This window comes from Octodon degus, unplaced genomic scaffold, assembly GCF_000260255.1.
Source record: "Octodon degus isolate 3935 unplaced genomic scaffold, OctDeg1.0 scaffold00086, whole genome shotgun sequence".
NCBI classification, from domain to species: Eukaryota; Metazoa; Chordata; class Mammalia; order Rodentia; family Octodontidae; genus Octodon; species Octodon degus.
The window spans coordinates 7417289-7442095 of NW_004524662.1; the positions used below are offsets into that span (position 1 = coordinate 7417289).

General features: G+C 37.9%; 1 protein-coding gene across 3 annotated transcripts in view; it reads right to left on the reverse strand.

Moving 5' to 3' along the window:
- Positions 1-24807, reverse strand: part of Akap6 (A-kinase anchoring protein 6) — a 425557-nt gene that overhangs the window by 397810 nt on the left and 2940 nt on the right. For 2 of the 3 annotated variants that reach the window (XM_023721810.1, XM_004637098.2), the window contains exon 2: positions 20443-20800. In XM_023721810.1, the coding sequence (XP_023577578.1) occupies positions 20443-20766 (324 nt within the window). In that variant the 5' untranslated portion in view covers positions 20767-20800. Of the gene's footprint in view, positions 1-20442; positions 20801-21785; positions 21844-24807 lie in introns of all 3 variants that reach the window. The other variant, XM_023721809.1, reaches the window with a different exon arrangement.

Consider the following 24807-nt stretch of genomic DNA (forward strand, 5'->3'; position numbering starts at 1 on the left):
GATATGTTTTAGCATGTATATATGTAACTTGACTTGTATAGTCAAGTTTATTTTTCATTCTTTTCTGTTAATTACAAATTCCAAACAAAGTATATCTTTTTCCTTGTAGGTCTTATTAATTAAGGTTATATTTTATTGTGTTTTAATAGATAAAAACAAATTATAGAGAATGATATATTACAATTGGTGGTACATAAAGTTGTAACAAATCAAACACACATCAATTCACACATTTCTTCTAAAGAATAATCCTCATTGATTTTATCACATACTTTAGAGATAGATACTTATAGCTGGGGAAAATAGACTACAGTAAATTACTGAATTGGTTAGTGTCTAGCTACTAACAAACAGCAGAGACAGTATCAGAACCAGGCCTGCTATCTCCAAATCCTGGGGACTCTCCATTCAGTCTTGTTCTTGCCACTGGGCAGCAGGCAAAAAAAAAGCAAGTATAGCTAATTTGAAGAGCTCTTGTTTCAGCATTTCCAGCTGTTTGTCACTAAAGAGACATCAAATTTTCTTTACTGTCAATGTACTTCTAAAATCTCTGAAGGACCTGTCAAATGGCGGATTAAAGTGCCTGCAAACAGGTGAAGGGACTAGGGGTTTGATCCCTGGACCTGCCATGCTGGCCCCGTCCCTGTGGCGCGCTGAGATGGCAATTGAGACTGGGTGGGGTGGCATGTGCCTGTAATCCCAGCTTTTGGGAGGCTGTAAATAGGCAGATTACTATGAGTCCAATCTAGTAGTAAGACACTGAACACTCTGTACACCCTTCCCTAAAATACAAAAAAATAAATAAATAAATAAAAACTAAAATCTCTGAGGCACCTTGAGCTAAATGAGCCACCATCCAGAAAATGAGCTGGGATATCCCATTATGTCCCACAATTAGCAATCTTCATACCATATGAATCAAAGTAAAGCAAGTGGCTTATTGGCAAGGTCTCTATTAGCAGTCTTTCTCTTCTACCTATCCTTTAGACTAGAACTCTTTCTTCTAAAAAAAAAAAAAAAAAAAACACTCTTCTAGAGGTACTGCAGGGGGGATAGTGAAGGTAGTAATTGGTATAGCACCTCCTGTGCTGCTCCCATTAGCACATGAAAGAAAACAGGACACAGGAAGTCAGCACTCTCACAATCCTGCTACCAACAATGTAAGACAGGAGAGAGAAGTGGGACGAAAGCATCCTTTGGTTGTCTCAGTAGTAGCAGCAGGGGCAGTGAGTCAGCCAACAGCACTTACGCCTGTTCTGCTCCCAGCAGCATGAGAGAGGAAATACAAATACCAGCATAGTGGAACAGAGGAGATTGTGCAAGGGCCAGGAGAGGACAGCTGTACCTAGTAGAGGGAGCAATACTGAACTGTGTCTGTCTGAGGGCACCACAGCAAATAGGAGAGGAATGAAGAAGTAAACAGAGTCAGGAAACATGGGCAGGGCACTGAGCGACATCTAGAAAGTTGCTTGATGAAGACAATGGCTGCAGTCCCCACATTTAGAGTCCAAGATCACCCCATATCCAGCAGTAATTCTACTGCAGATTTGGTGGAGTAAAGATTTGGCCTCTGACTTAGACACTACCACAGAATCGTGAACACAAGAAGAATTTCATTGTTTATTGTTTGTTTTGTTTTCTCTTTTTCTGTCTTTTTGTATTGCTGTTGTTTAGGGTTTTACATTTATTGTTCATGTTGTTTTGCCCATCTCTTTTCTCTCCTCAACTATCTTTCTTCATTTTTTGATATTTTTATGTGAGTAAACATTGCCTCTAGTCTTTCTGGTTTACTTTGATATTGTTTTGCTTTCTCATTCATTCTTTTCTTCCTGTCCTCTTCTCTAGTTTCCCAAAGCTTCAGTGATCATCCTTTGTCCTTCTGCCTTGCTTCTGTTATATTTATTTATCATTCTATTTCTTCTCTATCCCTCTTAAGTTTCTTCTGATAGGGTAAAATCACCCTAGTAAGGAGAATCTCATTGCACAGACGTTCTTGATATATACTGGATTTTGTTATATAATGTTAGGATTTGTTTCTATGGTTAAAGGTACCAAATTAATATTTACCATGGTTAATTTCTAGGCTATGCTTGATGCTACTGTTATGGATAATTGTAATACTTTAGCCAGGGTGTTGTGACTGTTGTAATCAGTTATTCTCATTTGTATGACAATGTAGGGAGCTGCATAAGTTAGATATAAATCACTCATGTGGGGCTGGAGAAAGACTGGTCCTAACAACAAAGAGGTGAGCCACATGAATAAGCTGCCCAAGAACACAAGGCACCCTGAGGCTGCCATGCAAACAGGTTGACAGGCAGAGGAGGGGTGTCATGTGACAGCAACCTGGTAAATGTATAAATAAATGCACTGAAGTGATTAAGCAGTTCCTTTCCTCCCATCTGGAGAGAGGGTCCCACTTGACCTCAGCTTTCTGTATTCTGACTCTTAATTTTATTTCTCCATCCTCATACTGTTCTTTACCCTGGGAATGTGGAGAATAGCACTGGATGTAGCATGACAAGACTGGGATTGTCTGGAGTCATAATTATCACCATGGTCCAGTACCAAAGAACTGAGTGGTGGGAAAAATAGATAGCAACATCTCACTGCTCATAAACTGGGAAGGTAGGATTTTGGGACAGTCACAAAGGTGAAGAACCAACTATACAGAGAAGACATTTCTGAAAAATGTGTTTCTTTGGAAAGCCTTGATACTAGTGTTAGAACAACCTACCACAAGCAATTTACAAGCATCAGTGCAGAAAACAAAAATTAAAATTTAATGAACAGAAAATGAAAAGAAGGAGAAGCAAAATACAACCCTAGACCTCCAAATCAACCAGGACAAATCAGGGGTTGAGAAAATAGAAGAAATCAGAAACCACACACCAACATTCTGAAATGGCAGCATCACAAATGAAGAAAAAAAAAATAAGGCTATAGAGAAAGAAAGATCAGAAATAATCTCTCAGGAAAAAAAAAGAGATGATGACATAATGAAGGACTTGCTCAGTGAATTGAATAAATACAGATTAAGAAAACAGAGGAACTTAGGAAATTATATTCACAGAATAAAAATGGAATCCATGAAACAAATTAAACAGATATCCAGGAAATTAAAAATTTAATGGGAAGTATATTCAGACAAATGAACCAAAATGAGGACAGAATATAAGATTTAGAAAACAGGATTACAGTTAGAAATCACAAAAAGAAAAATTTGTTATAAATAGCAAATGATCATAATAAATCAATCCAACAGGTACAACATGATGCAAAAAAGAACAGCATGAAATTGATCAGAGTTGATAAAAAAGCAGGAGACCATACAAAAGACATATAGATCTTGTTCACAGAATAGCACAATACTGCTGAACAAGGAAAATAATTTAACATACAGATGAGTGAGGCATACAGAATGCCAATTACCCATGACCAGAAACAAACAAACAAACATAAAAACCTCCAACAGGATTAATGTACCTGGCAAAACTATCTTTCAAAATAACAAATAAGATACTTCCTTTGCAAACAGTTGAAGAAATTCATGACCATAAAACCAGCTCTCTAAAATGTTATGAAGGAGATTGAGAAACAGATAATGAAAAGTACAATTTGAAGAACAACAACAGAAAGAATCTACCAGGCAAGGCAAGAAGTTAAACAGAAGACATAAGTTAACCAACACTAGACAAATTGTATGACAAGAATAAGTCCATGCATACTAGTTATAGCCTTCAATGCAAATGGTCTTAATTCACCAATACAAACAAACAGACTGGCAGAAAGAGTCCAGAAGCAAGTACCAACAATAAACTGCTTACAAGAAACACATTTAACTCCAAAAAAATAATTCATAGCCTGAAAGTCACAGGGTGGAAAACAGTACTCCATTGACAGGAACCAACAAAAAAAAATCTAGGGTAGCTTTTCTATTTGCATACTAAGTAAACTCATATTAAGACTGATGAAGAGAAACAAAGAAGATCACTACATACTTGTTAATTAAGGTAACAATCCAAGAGAAAGAGAAAAGAATCATAAATATATAGGTGCTAAGTACTAGTGAACCCAACTATATAAAATATTAATGGACATGAGAAGTAAGTGTTAACAATTGTAATGGTGGACCTCAATATCTTACTGTTACAAAAAGACACATTAACTAGACAAAAAAGCAACTAAGAAATATCAAAACTGAACTAAATCTGTGAAAAAATGGACATAGGAGATGTCTACGGAGTTTTTCACACCACAACATCAGAATACACTTTCTTTTCAGCCAAGTACTGCACATTCTCCAAGGTAGATAACATTCTAGGTCATACAACCTGTTTAGGTAAATGCAAAAGATAATAAATACTACCAGATCATGGTGCAAAAAATTAGAAATCACTGGTCAAATGCCTCACAAAAACTACACAAACAGGTATAAATTAAATAATACCTTTCCAGACAACCAATGTATCACAGATAAAATTAAACAAGACATTAGAGGTTTTTTGATTAAATGATAAGGCCAGTATAACATATCAGAACTTATGGGATACAATGAAAGCAGTCTGAGGAAGAAAACTTACAGTAGTGAAAATATATAGTTGTCAATAGAGCAAGCTCAAAAAAACTAATGTTGAACCTCAAGCTACTAGAAAAACAAAAGCAAGTTAAACCCAAAGCACACATGAAAGAACAAATGATAAATGTTAACACAGAACTTAATGCAATTGAGATTAAGAAAACAATACAAAGAATCAGTGAATTAAAGAGTTGGTTCTAGCACCAGAAAGATAATTCAGTGGCATAAGTGTCTGCCTGGCAGGCACAAAGTCCTAAACTCAATGCTTTATACCCCTCCCCCAAATAAAAGAGTTGGTTCTTTGAAAGAGTACATAAAATTGACAAATTCCTACACAACCTTATAAAGAAAGTGAAAAGACTCAGATCCATTCAATTAAGAATGAAACCATAAAAGATAATGCAGAAATACAGAATATCAACATTACATGAAGAACCTGTACTCTAATAAGATGGAAAACACATAAGAAATGGGCAGATTCCTAGATACATATGAATTACCAAAGCTGAATCAAGAAGTCATAAAAATTTTAAATAACCCAATATGAGTTAATGAAATTGAAGATATAATTTAAAACCTACCAAAAAAAGGCATAAGTCCTGACTGATTCATGTTGATTTCTACAAGAAATTTAGAAAAGACCTAATGTCACTACTCCTCAAAACTTAAAGGAATACTCCCTTCTTTTAAAGGAAGAAATACTCGCAAAGTCATTCCTTAAAGCAAGCATTACCCTGACACCAAAAGGAGAGAAGGATCCAACCAGAAAAAGAGAACTATAGGCCAATCTCCCTAGTGAAAGTAGCCCCAAAATCTTCAGTAAGATATTGGCAAACAAAATGCAGCAAATCAAGATCATACACCTTGACTGAGCTGCATTCATCTCAGGGATACAGGGATGGTTCAACATATGCAAATCAATAAATGTATTATAGAGTTGCATAGTCAACAAAAATCACATGATCATCTCAATAGATGCAGAAAAGCATTTGACAAGGTCCAACATCCATTAATGATTTTAAAAACCTAAAATTGGAATATGTTATCTTTATCTCAATCTGATAGAAAACTCCAAAACTGTACTAAAAGACTTCTAGATTTAATAATCATGTTTAGTCACACAGCTGGATACAGAGTCAATGTTCAAGTCAATAGCTTTCCTGTACACAAATAAACTCACTGAGAAAGAAGGAAAACCACACCTTTCAAAATAGCATCCAAAGCTTTAAATACTTAGAAATCAATATAACAAAGGAAGTAAAAGATCTTTACACTGAAATCCACAGTACTCTGAAAATGATGATCAAAGAGGACATCAGAAACTGGAAAGATAATCCTTGCTCTTAGGTAGGAAGAGCCAACAAAGTGAAAATGGCCATATTACCAAAATTATTATACAATTTAATGTAATCCCTATCAAAATACCAATAGCATACTGCACAGAATTTGAGAAAACAATTCTGAAATTCATTGCCAACCATAGGATACCTAGAATAGCAAAAACAATTCTGGGCAACAAAGGCAAAGCAAGGGCATCACAATCTTTACTTGAAATTATACCACAATGCTACTATGATTGTCTCAGTTACTCTTCTCTCATTGCTGGGTCAAATAGCAAACTCTCAAAATTATGGAAGGAGTGCTGTGCTGGCCCTGCCCCCAGGGCATGCTGAGGTGACTGACTGAAACTGGGCTTGGTGGTGCTCACCTGTAAGCCCAGCTCTTGGGAGGCTGAACACAGGTAGATCACTACGAGTCTAATCTACGTAGTGAGACTGTAAACCCTGTACTAAAAGAGGAAAGGAAAGGTTTATTTATCTCACAGTTACTGGAAGTTTCAGGGGAAGAAGAGGGGTTGAAGGGAGGTGTGGGCAATGGGGAATAAAGATTCAAGATATATCATGTACAGGCACAAATTACCTATGATAAATGTGATCATTTTGTATATCTAGAATGTACCAGTAACTTAGTTATCTTTAAATCTCTAAAAAGTATGTGGTGTTTATTATTAAAGAATGTAAGCTAGTGTATTACTGCACTTCTTTGTCCAGCAATATTTATTTTTATCATTTTACCCCTAACTATAGAAAGGAAAATTTTCAGGCCAGGGAGATAACTCAGTGGTCTAAAGCACCGGCTTAGGCAAGCTTAGACAGGTGCAGGGGACCACAGTTTGATCCTCAATACCCCATGACATGCCAGTCCCACCCTAAGGGTAGCGCTAAACTGCTCCCTCAAAAGAAAGAAAGAAAGAAGAAAGAAAGAAAGAAAGAAAGAAATGCAAACTTTCTAAAGGAAACTGATACATTTAAGAGCAGACTAAGTTGTAGAGGACTACTTGGGCAGCTCTCCTTGAAACAAGAGCAGTTGTCTCCATTTTGGCTGTGCCTGACCCTATTTCCATGCATTGACATGTACAGAGCTGGCTAGGACTTATCCCTATCCATTTAATTGGCTTTAAGCAATGCATATTGGTCTAGCTGAGGTCCTGGTGGTAGTCTTTTTTTTTTTTTTTTTTTTTTTAATGTATTTGGTTGTTACAGGGTCTCACTATGCAGCTCAGAATTATGGTGATCCTCCTGTTTTTAGCCTCTCAAGTACTGGGATTATAGGCATGCACCACCTTGGGGGCGGGGCTGATGTGACATGTGGTGCGGGATCGAACCACAGTCCCTGTGCTTGCCTAAGCTTGTCTAAGCAGGCGGTTTAGTCAGATGAGCTATCTTGATAGCCCCTTGAAGATGGCACACATTTCCCCAGATACCCCCACCTGCTGCTCTTTAATAGGAGCCAGGTGGAGACGGGATGAAGAACCAATGCTCCATGTTGTCAGCTGGGATTGAGTCTCATAATAGAGGTTATGATTTCCTGGGGCTTGAAAGTTTACACATTAGAGCTGAAGCACCAGACCCCAAAACATTAGATACTATCTTAATTATGTCATGCAGATTACTCCCTGCACATCCTCTCTGCATATTACAGAGGCCTCCTACCTAGCCCAACTCACTGTACTCACCTACTTCCTGCCATTCTCAGTCATTCATCCTCAAGCCCCTCTTCCTTCATGACTGAATAAAACTCAGGTTCGGCCCTCAGTTGAGGCCTTTGTTTCAGGTAGCTATCACCACAGCTGGACTTGGGACCCCTTGGCTTCCCATAACTATAAATATGCCTTAGTGTCTTTATTGTCACCGTGGGTTGCACTAGAAATGGTAGATTGTAATTAACTTGATGGAATTCCAATAACTTAACCATCGGATTACAAATATAAACTTCCTGAACTGAGACAAGGACCATGAAGGGCCCTCTATAAGAAGTTAACATTTTAAAGTAAGGATCTCTCCTGTAATCCTATCTTCTACCTCAGACAGGAGTTTTCCATCCTTTGATACCTAGCATGTGAAAAAACATAACACAAATAATCTAAATGGCTATATTTTACTAAACAAAGAAATGTGGAATTTAATATGTACTTTTAATCTTTCCCCTTATCAAAAACCTTCCCATTTTGAAATGTGAATTGAAAAAGTAGTATGATACAGTACACTATAGGAGTTAACTTGATCTCCTAATGGATTTTAAAGGATTTTAAAATACTATGAAAAATATTAACATACATTTCCAGTGTCTTAAGAAAATTTATAGTTTTATCACATTCTTAAAGAAATTATTAATCTGAAAAACATTCACACAGACTACAATGAGAAAGACCGTCTTTCTGTTCCTAGCTGTGAGTTTCTAGCTATGTCATCTGTTATGGTTTGTGTCTAGTTGTCCCCCCAAAGCCTCATGCAGTCATGGGGTGAGGACTTCTAGAGTTTGTGTTAACTCATGATCCACTGGGATTATGTGTGATCCAAGGCTGGGATTATGGGTCTTAGTACTGCTGGGATTACCCATAGGTGGGTAAGTACTGGGAAGTACCCATAGGTGTGAGTACTTCCCCCACCCTGGGGCAGGTAATTTGCATTACAGTGTAAGGTGGGAAGAGAAGCGAGATGCTTGAGCTGCTGCTACCCCTCCCTTGTGCTCTTGCTCTTTGCCACCACCATGAAAGGTTGCTTTCTGCTATGTGCTGCTCTGCCTTGGACCCAGATGAGTATGGACTGAAACCTCCAGTAACTGTGAGCTAAATAAACCTTTCCTTCCTTCATTTTGAGTGTCGGGTATTTGTCCCAGCAATGAGAGAAAAGTAACTAAGACATCATCTTAGACAAGTTAACCTCTCTACACCCCAAATCCATCACCAAAGAGCTAAGAATTAATTGAGATACTGTGCAGAGAGCACAGTGAAAAAGCAAAACATAAGTGTAGGGCAGCGAAATGATATTATTACTAGGCAGATAAAACAACTGAGGAACTTTAAGTGAAATGAAAAATTCTTACAGATACAGAAAAAGGAGTTTGGGAACCAAGGCCAGACCATTTACAGAACTGATATAACTTGTTTAAGGTGTGCCTCATTATTTTCAAAAAATATTAGGGATAGAAGACTCCCTGTAATGTCATCATTTTAAAAATGACTAAGTTGAAATCCAGAAAAAAGGGAAGCATTGTGTCATCATAAAGTCAGTAACAAACAAAATTTTTGGCACTACTTTTGGTTGAGACAGTTGATAATACAAAGAAACTGTCGCTGAGGTACTGCTATATCTTATTACAAACAAAAACCATTCAACCTTTAATTGATTAAGAAGGACTATGTATGTGTACCAAGATTAAGATAATTATTATGTATCACAGACATATGCTAAAAATAAAGGAGAAACTATAAAAATTCAACTTCACTTGATTTACAGATATTTTTCTCCTTGAAAGGTGATATTTCATTCTGGGAATCATTAATCAAGAAGTTAATACATTGTATTTCTTCCTTTCTCTTTTTTCTCCTTAATACAGAAAAAACAGTGTGCATGACTAGGTTCATAACTGATTTAAATATGTCAGATTTTTTAAACTTGGAAATCAAGCTTCCAACTTTAGGGCTTGCTATATAGAATTCCATTTGGAATGTGATGCAGCAGTATAGTGACTGACTAGCATGAATCTATGAGTTCAATTTCCACCAACACACACGCACACACACGAGAGAGAGAGAGAGAAATAGAGAGAGAGACAGAGACAGAGACAGAGAGAGAGACACAGAGAGACAGACATGGAGGGAGAGAGAGATGGAGGGAGGGAGGGAGGGAGAGAGAAACAGACAGAGAGGGAGACATGGAGGGTGAGGAGAGAGAGAGAGAGAGAGAGAGAGAGAGAGAGAGAGAGAGAGGGAGAGAGAGAGAGAGAGAGAGAGAATGCTACTAGTGAGTATATTTTCATGCCATCACTAAGTTGGACAGAGAATAAATGTAAGTGAAAGTGAATATTATAGGTCGCAACTAGTCCAAGATAGATTAGGTTCATAATTTTACTTCCTCTCTGCCTTACTTTCTTGTTGCTAGAATAGCATACCCAATATCCACAAGTTAAAGGTGGAAAGACTTGTTTTAGATCACAGTTGGTAGATGTTTCAATTCATTTCAGTTGGGTCCAAGGCAGGTAGCATAGTAGAGATATGGCAGAGGAGAAACAGTTCATGGCATGGTAGACAAGAAGCATCCAAGATCAAGGGAAGAAGAGGGAGCTTCCCATTCCAGGTCACACCCATTGTCATCCACCTCTTCCCACCAGGTTTAACTTCCTAACATCACACCCAGCTATAAGCCCATTAGTAAACTAATCCAGGATCACACATCTATGATACATTTTACCTCTCAAAAGTCTGACCTATAAGCACATGAAGCTTTGGCAGAGGGAAATCTAGATATAAGCCATAACATTCCACCCAGATTTGCAGAAGAACTCATGTGCATCTCTTTAGGCAAAATGCACCTCTAAGGGTTGCCAAAGTCCTAACATTTTCAGCATTGATGAAAAGTTCAAGTCCATATTCTCCACTGAGATTTAAGGGAAATTTAGCTGTGAGCCACCATAACACACACACACACACACACACACACACACACACACACAAAAGGTAAATACCTCCAACATACAATGGCACAGGATAAACATTGCAAAAGGTAGAAATAGAAGGATAGAAAGGAATGGAACCAAAGGAAGACCAAATCAAGTAGGGAAAACATTCAATCTTCTAATTCCATCTCCAGCACCCAGGGCAGTCTGTGGCAAGAACTCTAAAGGTCATGGATAGCCCTGGCCCCGGGGCACAGCTGGTATCTATAGCCCTGATGGACTCTCTGGGGCCAGCTTTGCTCATTCTTTGCTTCTGTTCTCAGATGATTCATGTTCTTGGGTTCTCCAACCTTCTGGGTCTCCACTTTCAGCTCACACTTCCCTGGGGGTTCCACATTGCTTGGTCTCCCAGGTCTTCTTCTGAAGCCTTCCTGACCCCAGAACTCTTACATTCTGGGCAGGCCTAAAATCAACACCCTATGAATAACACCAAGGTCTGCTGCCAGTTGGAGCAATAGCTGAGCTTTCTTTTCTCTTGGCTTTAACAGTCCAGTGCTTGGACAGTTGAGCTTTATGAACTCAAGTGCCAGAAGCCCAATCCTAAGGGGGGATGTATACTCTAGGCCTCTTCCATTCTGGAACATGACGCCCTAGTTCTCCTTGAAGCAAAGTCTTTCATCCTTGTGATTTTTATTTGTTTGTTTTTTATTTAGTACAGTGTCTACAGGGTCTCAGTACACAGATCAGACTCGTAGTAATTCTCCTGTTTTCAGCCTCCCAGGCACTGGGATTATAGGGGCGCACTACCACGCCCAGTCTCAATCACCATCTCAGCGCACCCCAGGGGCAGGGCCGGCACAGCATGCCTGAGATCGAACCCAGTCACTGTGCTCTGCCTAAGCAGGCACTTTAATCTGCTGAGCTATCTGGCCGGCCCTACTCATGCAATTTTGAGGCTGCAAAAGGTGGAGTCCTGCTGGTTCTTGTGATGCTCTTTTCTATTATGCTGTTGCAGAGTACTTGGCTTTTTAACACTAATATTTTTTAGAAATTAAGTTCTTCTTTGCTCCATGTTGCAGATCACAACTTCACTGGAGTTGGATCACAACTTTCTGGCCAAACTCAAAATTTCTAAGTCATTCAACTGGGCCATTTGCTCTTGATTCTCAAGATAAAACTGGCTAAAAGCCTCCCAACATAGCCATGCCATGTTGTATGTTATCAGTCGGAGGCAAAAGAAACAATGGGAAGACTGGATTAAGATAGCATCAGAGGTTTCATTGAGCTGTGTCTCTCTCTAAGTGAGCCCTTCGAAGCTATATTAAGCCAGTCTTCCCATTGTTTCTTTTGGCTCTGACTGATAGCATACAACATGTGGTGCCCAGTGTGGAGGCACAGAAGATGGCCAGTGGTAAGTTTAAAATAAATTAAGGGTTGCTGGACCACGTGGGCAATGAACGCTCACAGTCAGTGAGACCAGTGGGAAAAACTCAGAGTAACAGAGAGTAAATATGTCTGTCTTACAAGGATGTCGCTCAAAGGAACGGGAATTAAAATGAACCCGAAGAGTTTCGAGGAATTATGTTTTCTTATAAAAAGGCAGTGTTATTGGTTACAGCTTAAGGGATGCACTGCTTTGAACTTAAAAGTTTGGAAACAAGTTATAAGAGCTCTAAGCAGAACTAGTCAACTAAGAGAAGTTAGTGTGTGGTCCCTGTGTAATATGACTTCCTTGCCTTTGGAATCCATGAAGTCTGACACTGAGAAATCACTTTCCCAGCAGAGAGCAAAATGCTCTGAAATCTGCTTTCCTGGAGCCTTCCCTTATTCCTCAGAAGCAGGTGAGTCCTGTAAACTAACAGACAGGTAAAGTTCTATCTATCTGTTAGTTAGATAGAACTTCTGCCTCCTCCCTCCAACTAATCCCTCTGTCCTCCATATAAGGATAAGGGACAGTGACTCAGGCTTTACTGTGAGGAAGAACACAGAGATACCCAGAGGCTTAGCTTTCCCTACAGTCTCTCAGCAGAACCCACCTCATGATGCAATCTACCTAGGTAATTGGAGTAATGTAAGCATTAGCAAGTGATCATAGATTAATTCCTCATGATCAGGAAGTTTTATGCCAAATAATTTGTTTCAATTGTGATAAATTGGATCATATGAGAAAAGATTGTCAAAGAGGAAAAAAGAAAACAAATAAAGATAAAAACAAATTCCTTTTTGCTTTGCTCAAAAGGCAGTTAGCTGACATTAGCATGTTAATACAGGACTGCCCTGATTCATTAAACCTTATCACTGATTCCCAATATACTAAACATGCAGTACAAGAAATAAAAACTGCTACTTTGATTCCTGATGGTTCCAAGTTAATCCAGTTGTTTTCTATGCTCCAGCAGCTTATTAAAAATAGAAGTCAGCCTCTCTTTCTTATGTATATTAGAACTCATACTACATTGCCTGGCCCAATGTCAGCAGGAAACAAGCAGATAAATCATTTACTTACAGGTAATATTCAAGCTGTCTTCTAAAAAGTTTTGTAAAACTTCTCATATTTCCCTTATGACAGGAATTCCTTATAATCCCCAAGGTCAAAAAATTGTTAAATGTACAAAAAGCCAAAACAAAAACATTAGATTGAGTTAAAAATGGGACAGATAGAGTCTCAAAAGCCATAGATGTTTATAGATGTATATAAAAATGTTTGTTGTTTTCTTGGTTCCTGTATATGTGTTACTTTCTAAGAGCACCATAAAGGACTTGGCATGGAGTACTGTTTTAAAATCAAGTCCTAAACAGGACAAGGATACAGCAAAGGTACAACAGATAGAATTAAACCCTCTAGCTTTGCTCCAGTAGATTTTAAAAAAGGAAAAAAAAAAATATTCCTTTAAATTGCAAACAGTTGGTTACAAGTGGTGAGGCACCCCCCGGGGTGAGGCACAAACTGAGATCAGGAAGGGCCCAGTGCTCCCATCCTAGGCTGACCTAGCTGGCATTTCCCAGTCACATGCACATCTGCATGACAGGTTCAGAGGCCTGTGTTCCTGGTGCTAAGTAGGAAGACCATTAAGCTGCTGCTAGCATCTCACCCAGCATAGCTATGGAGTCAAATTAACTGAAGGCAGAGCCCCAATGCTAAATGGTCTGCAGGTTTTGCTTGCTGTAATCAATGATGTTTATACAGGGAAATCAAAGTTATAATTCTATCCACCCAAACCATTATTTAAACCAAATCAGATTTTTATATTGCTCAATTGGTCATTCTTTTTTTCTGATAAAGATCTTAAAATTATTAAAAAGAAGTATTTTAAAATAAAATTAATTAAAGGAAAAACTTTTGAAAGGTTTTTCAAATACAAGTATGGATGGCCCCCAGGTAGGGCAGCTATGAAGGTGAAAGACCATTAACCCCAGGAATAAAAGTTAGCAGAAAAACAGGAAATAAAGTGGTTCTCTCTCTCCATTACAATTGACATTGAAGAAAAAGCTTTTACATTTTCCATGGAAGGTGATTAAATTATATTTTAAAAGATTATTTAAAATTCTTTTGATTTCTAAGTTTGATTATTTGTTTTACTGTCCTAAATTAAAAGTGGCATTAAAAATAAAGATTTGATATTTCACAAAGAAATACAGAGGTCTGGAATAATGTCTAAATGCCATAGGGTTTAAACAGTCTCTTGATTTTGACATTCCATTTAAATAATAAAAGGCCTAATGGTGGCCCCCAAATGGGTACAAGCTATGATAACTTCTTCATATTTGGGTCAACTTATACAACAATGCCACCAACGCAACATTAGACTGCCTTGAATTTCTTCCACCAGACCAATTAGTCCACTGCCCCTAATATCAGTCTCTCATAATATCTAAGACAGGAGCAAAATTTAGACAAATTTTTCACTAGAGCATATCGTACATAGCCTGGAGTTCCACTGCCAATACAGTCCTTCTTTCCAACAGAAACTTCCTAAGCCTGGTCTTTACCAGCCACATTTCTGTCAGCATTCTGGTCTTCTGAACTCTGCTCCAATCAATTTCATCTTATAGCTTTTTAGGACTGCTTCTTCATCTGGCATCTCCAAACCTTTCTAAACTCTCCCTGCAATCTAGTTCCAAAGGCTTTTGAGCCACATGTCCAGGTATCATCACAGCAATGACCACTTTTCTATACCAAAATCTGTCATAGTTAGTTGTTGCAAGTTACAAAATACCCAACACGTGTCCGTTAAAAAGGAGAGGCTTATTTTAGTTCGCAGTTTGTAGAGATTTCAGTCTAGAATCAACTGGTTCAAAGGCAGGGTGGCAATGAAAAGAGGTATGGCAGATGAGAAACGGTCCATGGCAACAAGGAAGGAAGCAGAACCAAGATCAGTGGAAGAAGGAAATATACCATTCTGGGTCACACCCACAGTGGCCCACCTCTTTCCACCAGTTTTCACCCCCCAACACTATACCCAGCTATGAAGCCATCAGTACACTAATCGAGCATCGCATGCGATGATGCAGTTATCCCTCAACAGCCCCACCTATGTGCACATGAGACTTTGAGGGGACATTCAGATGTCCTAGAATACTCTCAAATATGAAAATATGATATGCTGGAAATTTAGAAGAAGTGATGCTACTAAAGAGTTCTTTTATAAGGCTTTGAGTTTTAACCTTGCCCAAACTTTGGGATATATTAACTGAAATCTAGGGTTGAGTGCATAGCTCAGCAGTACAGCCTTTGTCTAACATGCATGAGGCTTAGGTTTAAACCCCAGCAACCCCAAAAGCTACAAAACCAAAACATACAAATAAGAAAAACTAGAGTATAATACCTTAGAAGAAATTTAATTAAGGTTACTCAATATTTCATTCATATTAAGAAAGATGTTGACTTTTGCTCTAAGTTAATCCTGGCAAATTCTATTTGTTTTACCCTAACTCTTCCCCAGAGCTTCTGTGAATGTTTGTACTCATTTAACAGTGGCTGTGAATATATTTTATTATTTCCCTGAGGTGTTTTCAGGAAATTATGGCTCCCTTGGCATGGAAATTATGGTTCCCTACTTAGAGCAGAAGGAAAATTTTAAAATGATAATGTGAAGATTCATTCAGTTAATCAATAAGATGTTTGTAATTTTATACAGCGACTTAGGAGAACTTGCCTTTGAAGAAGTGAAGGGAGGGTAAGAGAACAAGAAAGGAATAAATGATATCATGTATAGGTACAAATTCACTGTGATGAATGTGATCATTATGTATACCTAAAATGTACCAATGAATGTAATTTTAAAAAGACCAAAAAACAACAAAGGAGAAAGCAAATACCAATATAAGGAAATAAACATTGGTGCTGAATTATAGAACAAGTAAGTAGGCATGGAAGGCTTTCCAGTGCAGAGAGGAGTTGTATGCTATGCCTTCAATCACCTGTTTAAAGTTAGAGTTGGGTGAGAATAATTGCAAGTGTATAATTCATATCAGGATGTCTAGCCAGAGTTAGGACATAATAAAAGAGAAATGCAATCATCCTAAGTAACTTTCACTTGAAGTAAGATTTTTTTGCTATCTTTGACTAAAAGATACTAAAATATCAATAAAATACCACAAACAAAAGAATTTAAGTTTGATGAGGAATAAAATATTACCACATTAGCTTTTTAAAATAAAAGCAAAAACCATAAAAATATATTAAATAAAATTAGTCTTTATAAAGCTATATATTTTTATAAACCCTATATTTATCTATATGAATCATAGTACAAAAATTTAAATATTATAAAATATCTCCTTTGAATGTTATATTATAGCAATCATTCTTTAATAACCAAGTCCTCTATTTGTAAATATTAACTGCTGCAGTATTTTTGAAATTACAAACAGAAATTTTGAGGTGAGGCTTTCTCCCCCAAATCCTACCCTCCAAATATAAAATGTCCAGGATGTTTTACACAAGGGCAAACAAAATAAAGCTGTGTGTGCCCTCAGATTTCCAGTGTAGCCGTGGAGTAAGAAAAAACTTTCTCTAGTAAATTTTACCAATGTTTTACAAGTCTAAGCCTATTGGTTTGTTTTCTTTCAACAAAATAATCAAAGAAATGTTGATTGCTTTCTTCTATCCTTATTTCAAAGTCATCCACTGTATCAACAGAGATACATACTTAATAGAGTAGTGAAACACAGATTCCTTATAATACCTAGAATCCTAATCTGTCAAACTGAATGCTGTATCCATGATCATATTATAATAGACCATTTAGGAAAAGTATGGGCAATCCCTCAGAAAAACTTAACACTGTGCCCTGAAAGATGGTGTCATAAGGAAGTAACATTTCATATGCAATTCTGAGGACATAAAGAAATTTTCCTACACAAAGACATTAGAGGTAAAGAGTAAGATGATTTCCGAGGAGGAAAGAAACTATGCTCCAAGGCATGGATTTCTGAGAGAACCTGGCTTGTTAAAGGTGCAAGAAGAGAAATGTCAAAGTAAATAATAGGCTAGCTAGGTACAGATTTTGAAGGAATTAAGAGACCATAACCAAGCATTTGGACTTTAGGTGGGAGGGCAGCTAGAAACTAAGAGAGGCAAAAACCATAGTTAAAATATTTTAAAGCACCACTCCTACTTATTTTCAGGATGGAGATAGAAATACGTGTTGTTATTCAAAGGACTATAAACAACCTTGAGTGAAAAATCTCTCTTCCTGTGGTGTCACTAAAGCCTGATGCTCACCATTACAGAGATTCTTTTGGCCTAACCAATATAAATTTCCTTTGGAAGGGTAACACTTTCAAGCTGCCATCCCTGTTAACATTATTGTTTAAATTTCAATATAGTCTTCTGAGAGAAATTAGGTTTTTGAATACAGGTAAAAATGGAAGAAGCATTAAAGACTTTCTTCAAAAAGTCTAAAGCCGATTTCCTTCCTTGTGAATTAGTTCTCCTGCAGACCATAAACCCATTCCTCCTTCATCAAGAGAAGAGCAGATCACTTTCCATATTGTACTACACAAATTCTTTTTATGCTTAATGATGTGTTTTACAAACTTGCCATATTCAAATAATGAAGAAATTGTAAAGTAGCACAGAACAATAGAAGCAAATTACACCAAATAGCCTGGTAATAACAGCAACACTGCTAAAGTTAACAGAATTGTATTCTGGTTTTTTAAAATTCTATTCACATATGTACAAAGAAAAATCACCCTTATCCTCTAGCACAGGATGACAATAGATGTATCCATTCAGTCAGAGCTCAGTGAGAAAAACCACAGAGAACTAGCCACCTCTGGCTTTGCTGCTCAGGCTCTGAGGCACCATTAGTTAGCTGGTTTAATGAATTTTTTCTTGCTTTCCCGGAGGAACCTGCTGCAGACTCTACGAAAAGGAGGGTCATTGGAGAGGGCAATGTCCAGTAATGGTTTTGAGAAAGCCATTCAGTCAGCAAGACCCTGTCTCCTCCTGGAAGATGGCATAACTAGTAGAGAAAAAAGTCACAAAGATCCTCACAAGGTGCCACAAATAATGCCTGAGGAGCCCTGACTGACCTTGACAGAGAAAGGTCACTTTTGATTACCTACTCAATCTTAAACACCCAGTGGTAAAGTATAACTAGACAATGAAATAATAAATCATAACATTAAAAAAAAGAGAGCGATCTTAAGGAGATTTCTTCTCAAAATCAGGGAGGACATAACCCCAGAGGGTGAAAATGACACTGAGACTACCATGGGGATCGAAGACAAATTCCTGGGCCTTCAACCTGTTACTCATGAAAAGCATGACTTCTAGTCAGGGGCTTAAAAGCTGTGCTGCTTCACACGGACCTGCCAATAACCAAGATGTGACTAAAAGTTGAGCAAAGTCTGATCTTCATTTTGTAGAGCTCTGAATAAAACTGTTCTCAGCTCTGTACACAGACAGGTGTGACAGTCATGTAGGGAACATTAACCTAAAAGCAAAACAAGGTTTATCATCCCTAAGTACACCTAACCTGCCTTGTGACCCTTCAAAACTGGTGATACCAGGTAAGGGATCTACAGAGGCATTCAGCTTTGCCTAGAAATCTCCATTGCCCTAACCCTACAGTCACCTTGGATTCTAGTAGAGTCTCACATGACTGAAACTGCCCCAAACAGACACAATCATCCCATGGGAGCCAGATCATGAGAATTCACCTCATGGGAACAAAACTACAGTACTATCAAGTCATGGCAATTCCTCCAGGCCAACAAAACTGGGACTAAGATAATGATTGACCAGCCCCCACCCCTCTTACTGCCCCATAAAACTACCCCCTTTTCTTCATTAATTGGCCAATCTGTTCTACATCTTCATACCCAGGCCCCCCTTCGATTTGTGAAATTATCTTCTATCTTTCTATCTCTCTCACTTTCCTTGGTTGGGGGACCTGGCTTAATCTTCATCAGAGCTGTGTTACACTGTACTTTTTCTTACTTTCCAATTAAAGCTTTTTCTGGAAATTCTTGCTGATTGCCTCAGTTTTAATATGCATTTTACTGAAGTAAAGACCTGTGCCATCCCATAGCAACCACTCCCGGCTGTCACAGCAAGAAGTTGGCTGGGCTTGCTTGCATTCTATTGAAGCTTGTTCCCAGTCATCTCTCTATTACCCTTTTGTGCATTTGCCCAAGTATCCATGGAAAGGAGACTCCAGACCTGCTTAACCTGCAAGAAGCCCAGCCTTCTGCAATATCCTGGCTTTTCTCCCCTTCCTTTCCTGTCTTGAACATTCTGTGCTGAAGCTTGTCCTGGAACCTCAGCCTGAAAAGGCTGAGCCAGGTCTGAGACCTTTAGTCTCTCTTAAATATCTATCTTTTCTTTTTTGTGTCTGATACCATTATCCTCTAAGCCACTAAAATTGAGAGATCCAAGCAGATGCTTGGTCATTGGCTTCAAGTCTTTTAGAATGAGTCAGCTTAGATAAAGAAAGTTTCCTTAATATTTCATGTAACAGATTAGAAACATATATGGGTCTGAAGGCAATATCATGACTGGTTATAAAACTACCTTGTCTTGCGGGTCTTTAACCTGAGCTTTTACTCTTTACAACTGATTCCTAAGATACTGCACATGTAACAGATTAGAAGCTTATATATGGGTCCGAAGTCAATATCATGACTGGTTATAAAACTACCTTGTCTTGCGGGTCTTTAACCTGAGCATGCATATCTCTTAAGGACCTGGGCAAGTGGAGAGACTGTGGCAGTACAGAATTTACAATACATAATTTGGGGTCTTTATGCCAAAAATTTTATCAATATCACTCTTTGTGAGCATCTCCAATGCATTTTTGCCAACAGCCATGCTTTTGTAAAGGCTGTGGGAGCCACAGATATTTTTTAAATGTCTGAACTGTAGATGAGTTATTATGAAAGTGCCTTTGTTCTGTGTGATGCATTGTACTTAGATGAAAGGATTCATTCTAAAAGGAAAACAATGCCCTTCCCCACCATGCCAGCATCTGCTGTTTGCCATAAAGACAATATCACCTTCACAGAAGATAAAAATCACAAGCATGTGCTCACAATCTCAGCTCAGCTTGATGTTTTATGAATCTTTTATTAAACCTTTTATAATACTTTTTAAAATGCTTTTACTCTTTACAACTGATTCCTAAGATACTGCACAAAAATGTCCCTTTCTTTCCTACATCTCTGTTCTATCCGCAAAGCCCAGTTTTATTCTACCATAAATAATTGGTTTATGAAGAAAAAACTAAAAGAATTAGTTTTTCCCGTATTTACCTTCAAGACTAGTGGTTTCAGACCTGCTATTCTACTTTTCTTCATAATATTTCCTCATTGGGAATTATATAACTCAGAGTCCAGGTGACACAGTCTCTCCAGATTCTGTCCTTGGAGAATCTGTGCCCAGAAACCTGCCTTACCTTTAGTTGAACTAGATGCACATCCACATGTTTGCTGTCTGAGTCCTGTTGGACTGAGTAGGTTAGGTCCCGGACCCTCTCAGAGGTCATTCGGAGCCAGGTCTCAATTTCAGGCAAATGAAGGACAATCTTCCAGTCAGCCCCTGTATGGAGCGGGGGTGGCTTTTCATACTGTTGGTCAGCATCTACATCCTTCATGGCCTCTTCTCCCTCTCCTGGCTCCACAGTGGGTGTCATGTTGATGGCCATGGGTGAAGCATCAGTAGCCATGGGATCCAGGTCCTGTGACCTCAGTGGGGAGAGTGTCACACTCATGGTTAACATGGAGAATTCTAAACCTTACTTCTTTCCAAAACAGCTACAAGGCAAGAGGAAAGAAAAAAGCAAGAGTCAGATGAGATTGCCAAATAAAGAAATGATACTTCACAGAAGAAACAGGATTTCTAAATTAAGCCAGAATTCTAAATTAAGAAACCATTTCTTATAACAAAAACATAAAGAGTTATTTTGATTTTCTGCATGGTAGCCCCAACACTCAGCATACAACAAGAACACAAAATTATAGTGCTACTGTCTACTAAACATCCACTCTCCCCTCACACTTTAGTAACCTGAAACTGATTTTTTTTTTTTTTTTCAGAACCGGGGATTGAACTCAGGCCCTTGCGCTTGCCAGGGAAGCGCTTATTCCACTGAGCCATCTCCCCGGCCCTGATACTGAATTTTAGCTATGAATATTCCTGCTGAAAATTTTAAACTACTTCCCCATTTCCTTTGCAGCTAGATGTGGCCATGTGACTAAGCTCTGGCTAATGAGAAGTAAGTGAAATTGTATGCAAAATTCTTAGAAAGCTCTTGAAAAGGAGTTGATTCAATGAAGCGGGACCCTCTGCTTTTCCTTCTTATACCAGCCTGTAAGGTGGGCTTGTTGGCTGCAGGAGATCCAGCTGCCAACTCAGATTAGGAGACACTTTTGAGTTGTGCACACAGATGGAAACTAGGTCCTATAAGGTAACACAGAGCTGCATACCAGTCTCCCTGTAGCCCTTGACACTTTTGTGTGTGAGAGGAAAACAAACTTCTATCTTATTTAAGCTGTGACTTGGGGGGCTTTCCTGTCAGCATCCAAACATCATTTTGACTATGATCAATATATTCAATACATGAATATCTAGTTAAGAAAGATGTTCCAATCACCAAAAACATTGTGCTGATTTCAGATACTGCTGTTTTTTCAGTTAGGTAAGTAGATATCACTTACTAATTCCAAACAATTACTTTCATAAAAAGTATAAATCATGGATTATATAAAATAGATCTGATTAGTGCTCAACTTAAATTACCTTAACATTTGGTTATGTTGAATTTTTAAAGGCTTGTGTAATTTCCAGAGTAATTTATCTGAAACAAATAACAATAGACAGTAAAATAGGTGAAAAATAATAATTACAAATCATAATAAATTTTTTAATGAAGTTTGTTAATTTACTAATAGGGACCCTGTTATTGAATTTAGCTTTCTTCTGGAAGCAGTTTAATATAAAATAAAATTTAAGTTCTTCTACTTTAAAATAAACATTTAAAATAAATAATATTTTTAGCTTCCTCTACTTAAGGCAATGAATTTTTTGACTTTTACAAATTTTTCCCAATTCTACATATTTAAGATAGTTTATATCTTCATTCTTACAAAGGTGAAAAGTAGCTGGCCAATGGATTTGAAAATGAATGTGATCATCAGACAGTAGCCCATATTTCTTTAGATAATTAATATTCACTTATTAACAAAAGCAAACTTATTTTTGCCTACAAAAATAGGGGGAAATCAAAACAGCCCTGAGTTTGACCAGAAACATGTAACTTTCTATAAAGAAATGGGCACAGGGAGTTAAAAAGACTTATTTCAACAACAGACGCCTTGTGAGTAGTTTACTTCTATGACACATTTCAGAGCCCTTCCAGCACCACGGTCAATCTGCTTTCCTAATTTTTTTTTTTTTGAGCATCTAACTTTCAAAATAAATGACAAGGTAGTTTAAAGATGAATTTCTGAAACTAAAGTTATTTTTTAATTTTAATTTTATTTTATGTATTTGGTACAAGGTCTTACTACACAGCTTGGACTCATAATGATCCTCCCATTTTCAGCCTCCTCTGTGCTGGGATTACAGGCATGCACCACCACGCATGGGCTCAGTCACCCATGCAGAACTGGGTATCCTACCCTGATCCCTGCGCTTGCCAAAGCAGGCACTTAGTCCTCTAGGCAATCTTGCCAGCCCCTAAGGTTAATTTTAAAAAGCAAACTATATTTCATAAGTAGGCTCATCACTGGTACCTGTCTTAAGGAATGCTTAAGGTTTCCACTCAGTAGATTTTTTTGACCATTTGTAAGAGGAGAAAAATCCACCCTTCATATTTTTTCCATATTTTAATTAGTTTTGCATTTCAAATATTATTATGGTTGTTTTTATTGTTGGGCCTTTTTGAGCCAGGATCTCACTATTTGGCCCAGGTTATCCTTGAACATGAGGTCCTATTGCCTCAGCCTCCTGTGTGCTAAGATTACAGGCATGTAGTACCATGCTTTAGCCTATTGTACTGTACTATTGTATTGTGTTTGGGGTTTTTTGTTTATACTTAGTTTTGTTTTGTTTTGACCTTAACACTGTATTGTTTTTAAAATAACAATACTACTAGATTTGGCTATTAAAAAAAATTAGAAGCCAAGAAAATTTCACCTGAAGGACCCTGCATTTGCCAGGCAAGCACTTTTTCTACTGAGCTATCTCTCCTGCCCTTAAAAAATTATTAAATAAAATATATAGGTCAAAAAGAAAATTTCACTTGAAGGAATAAAACTCCAGGAAGCATGAATTAACATACTTTTTCAAAAATCAGACCCTCACTACAGGCTCTGAATCTGATTTCCCAAAACTTTTAAATTATGAATGGGTTCATTGTCCATCTGAACGTTTAGAATCACAAACCTAGAAAAGGATTCTGATACAAAAGGTCAATTAAGTTTCTAGTTCTAGAACACAGAACTGGTTATAATTAAACAGCAAATTAAGGTCACAATGATTCCTTCTGTCTAAGAAACCAGATTTAGCCCAAAACAAAAAATAAAAAACAAAACAGCAACAACAATAAAAAACCAGGGATATAGCTCCATGGCATGAACACCTGCCTGGCAAGCACGAAGTCCAGAGTTCAATCTCCCCTGCCACAAAAAGAAAAGAAAAGAAAAGCTAACAGCTGGGGCTGTGTATAACGAACTCTTTCAGCCCCTCCCACATTCATCTACTTTCCCCCATATTCCTACCCAAGAACACTACACAACTGAAAGATGATAGTTGGCCTCTGTGTTCTCTCTGAAACTCCTAAGTCAAGTTAGGGCTGCCTGAGGGATACACATGCTACTGTAAATTCAAGAACGTACCAAAGAATTATCCCAGTGCAATAGATGTCCCCAAATCACCACACATACCATTAGGCTGTGAACTAGGCCAAGCACAGTGCAGTCTCATAAGACTTAAGGGCAAATGCTCCATATTTCTGGCCTCAGCCGCCTAACATACAAAATGAAAAAAAAAAAAAAAAAAAAAAAATTATCTGACCTTAAAGATCTGTAACTGCCATAATTACTATTCCAGAGATTTCAAAGCTCTTTGAATCTTTTTTTTTTTAACATTTATTTATTTTTTTTGTGTGTGTGTGTGTGTGTGTGTGTGTGGCCAGCTCAGCCCACCAGGGGGTGGGGCTGGCTGGCATGTGGTGCTGGGGGATTGAACCGCAGTCCCTGTGCTTTGCCAAGCTTGTTCCAAGTAGGTGCTTTAGACCACTGAGCCATCTCGCCAGCCCTCTTTGAATCTTTCTACCTGTAATGAAATGCATGTAGCTACTGAAATATGGTTGTCCTAAAATCAAAGTCATGAAGATGGTGAGCAATACAGCATAGCAACAGGGCCAAGGACAAAAAAAATCACATGATCATCTCAACAGGCGCAGAAAAAGTCTGTGATCAATACTCACTTATGATGAAAAAAAAAAGACACTGAAAATTACAATAGCATAGAAAAAGAAACAAACAATAGAGTGGAGACAACACACAGAGTGGGGAAAAATATGCCAGCTGTTTCTTAGACTAAGGACTAATATATAGAATATACAAAGAATTCGAAAATATCACCCCCCCCCAATTTAAAGACCCAATCTAAAAACTGGCATCTGAAATGAACAGACACTTCTCAGATCAAGTATAAATAGCAAATAAAGGGGCTGGGGAGATGGCTCAGTGGAATAAGTGCTTCCCTGGCAAGTGTAAGGGCCTGAGTTCAATCCCTGGTTGCATCAAAAAAAAAA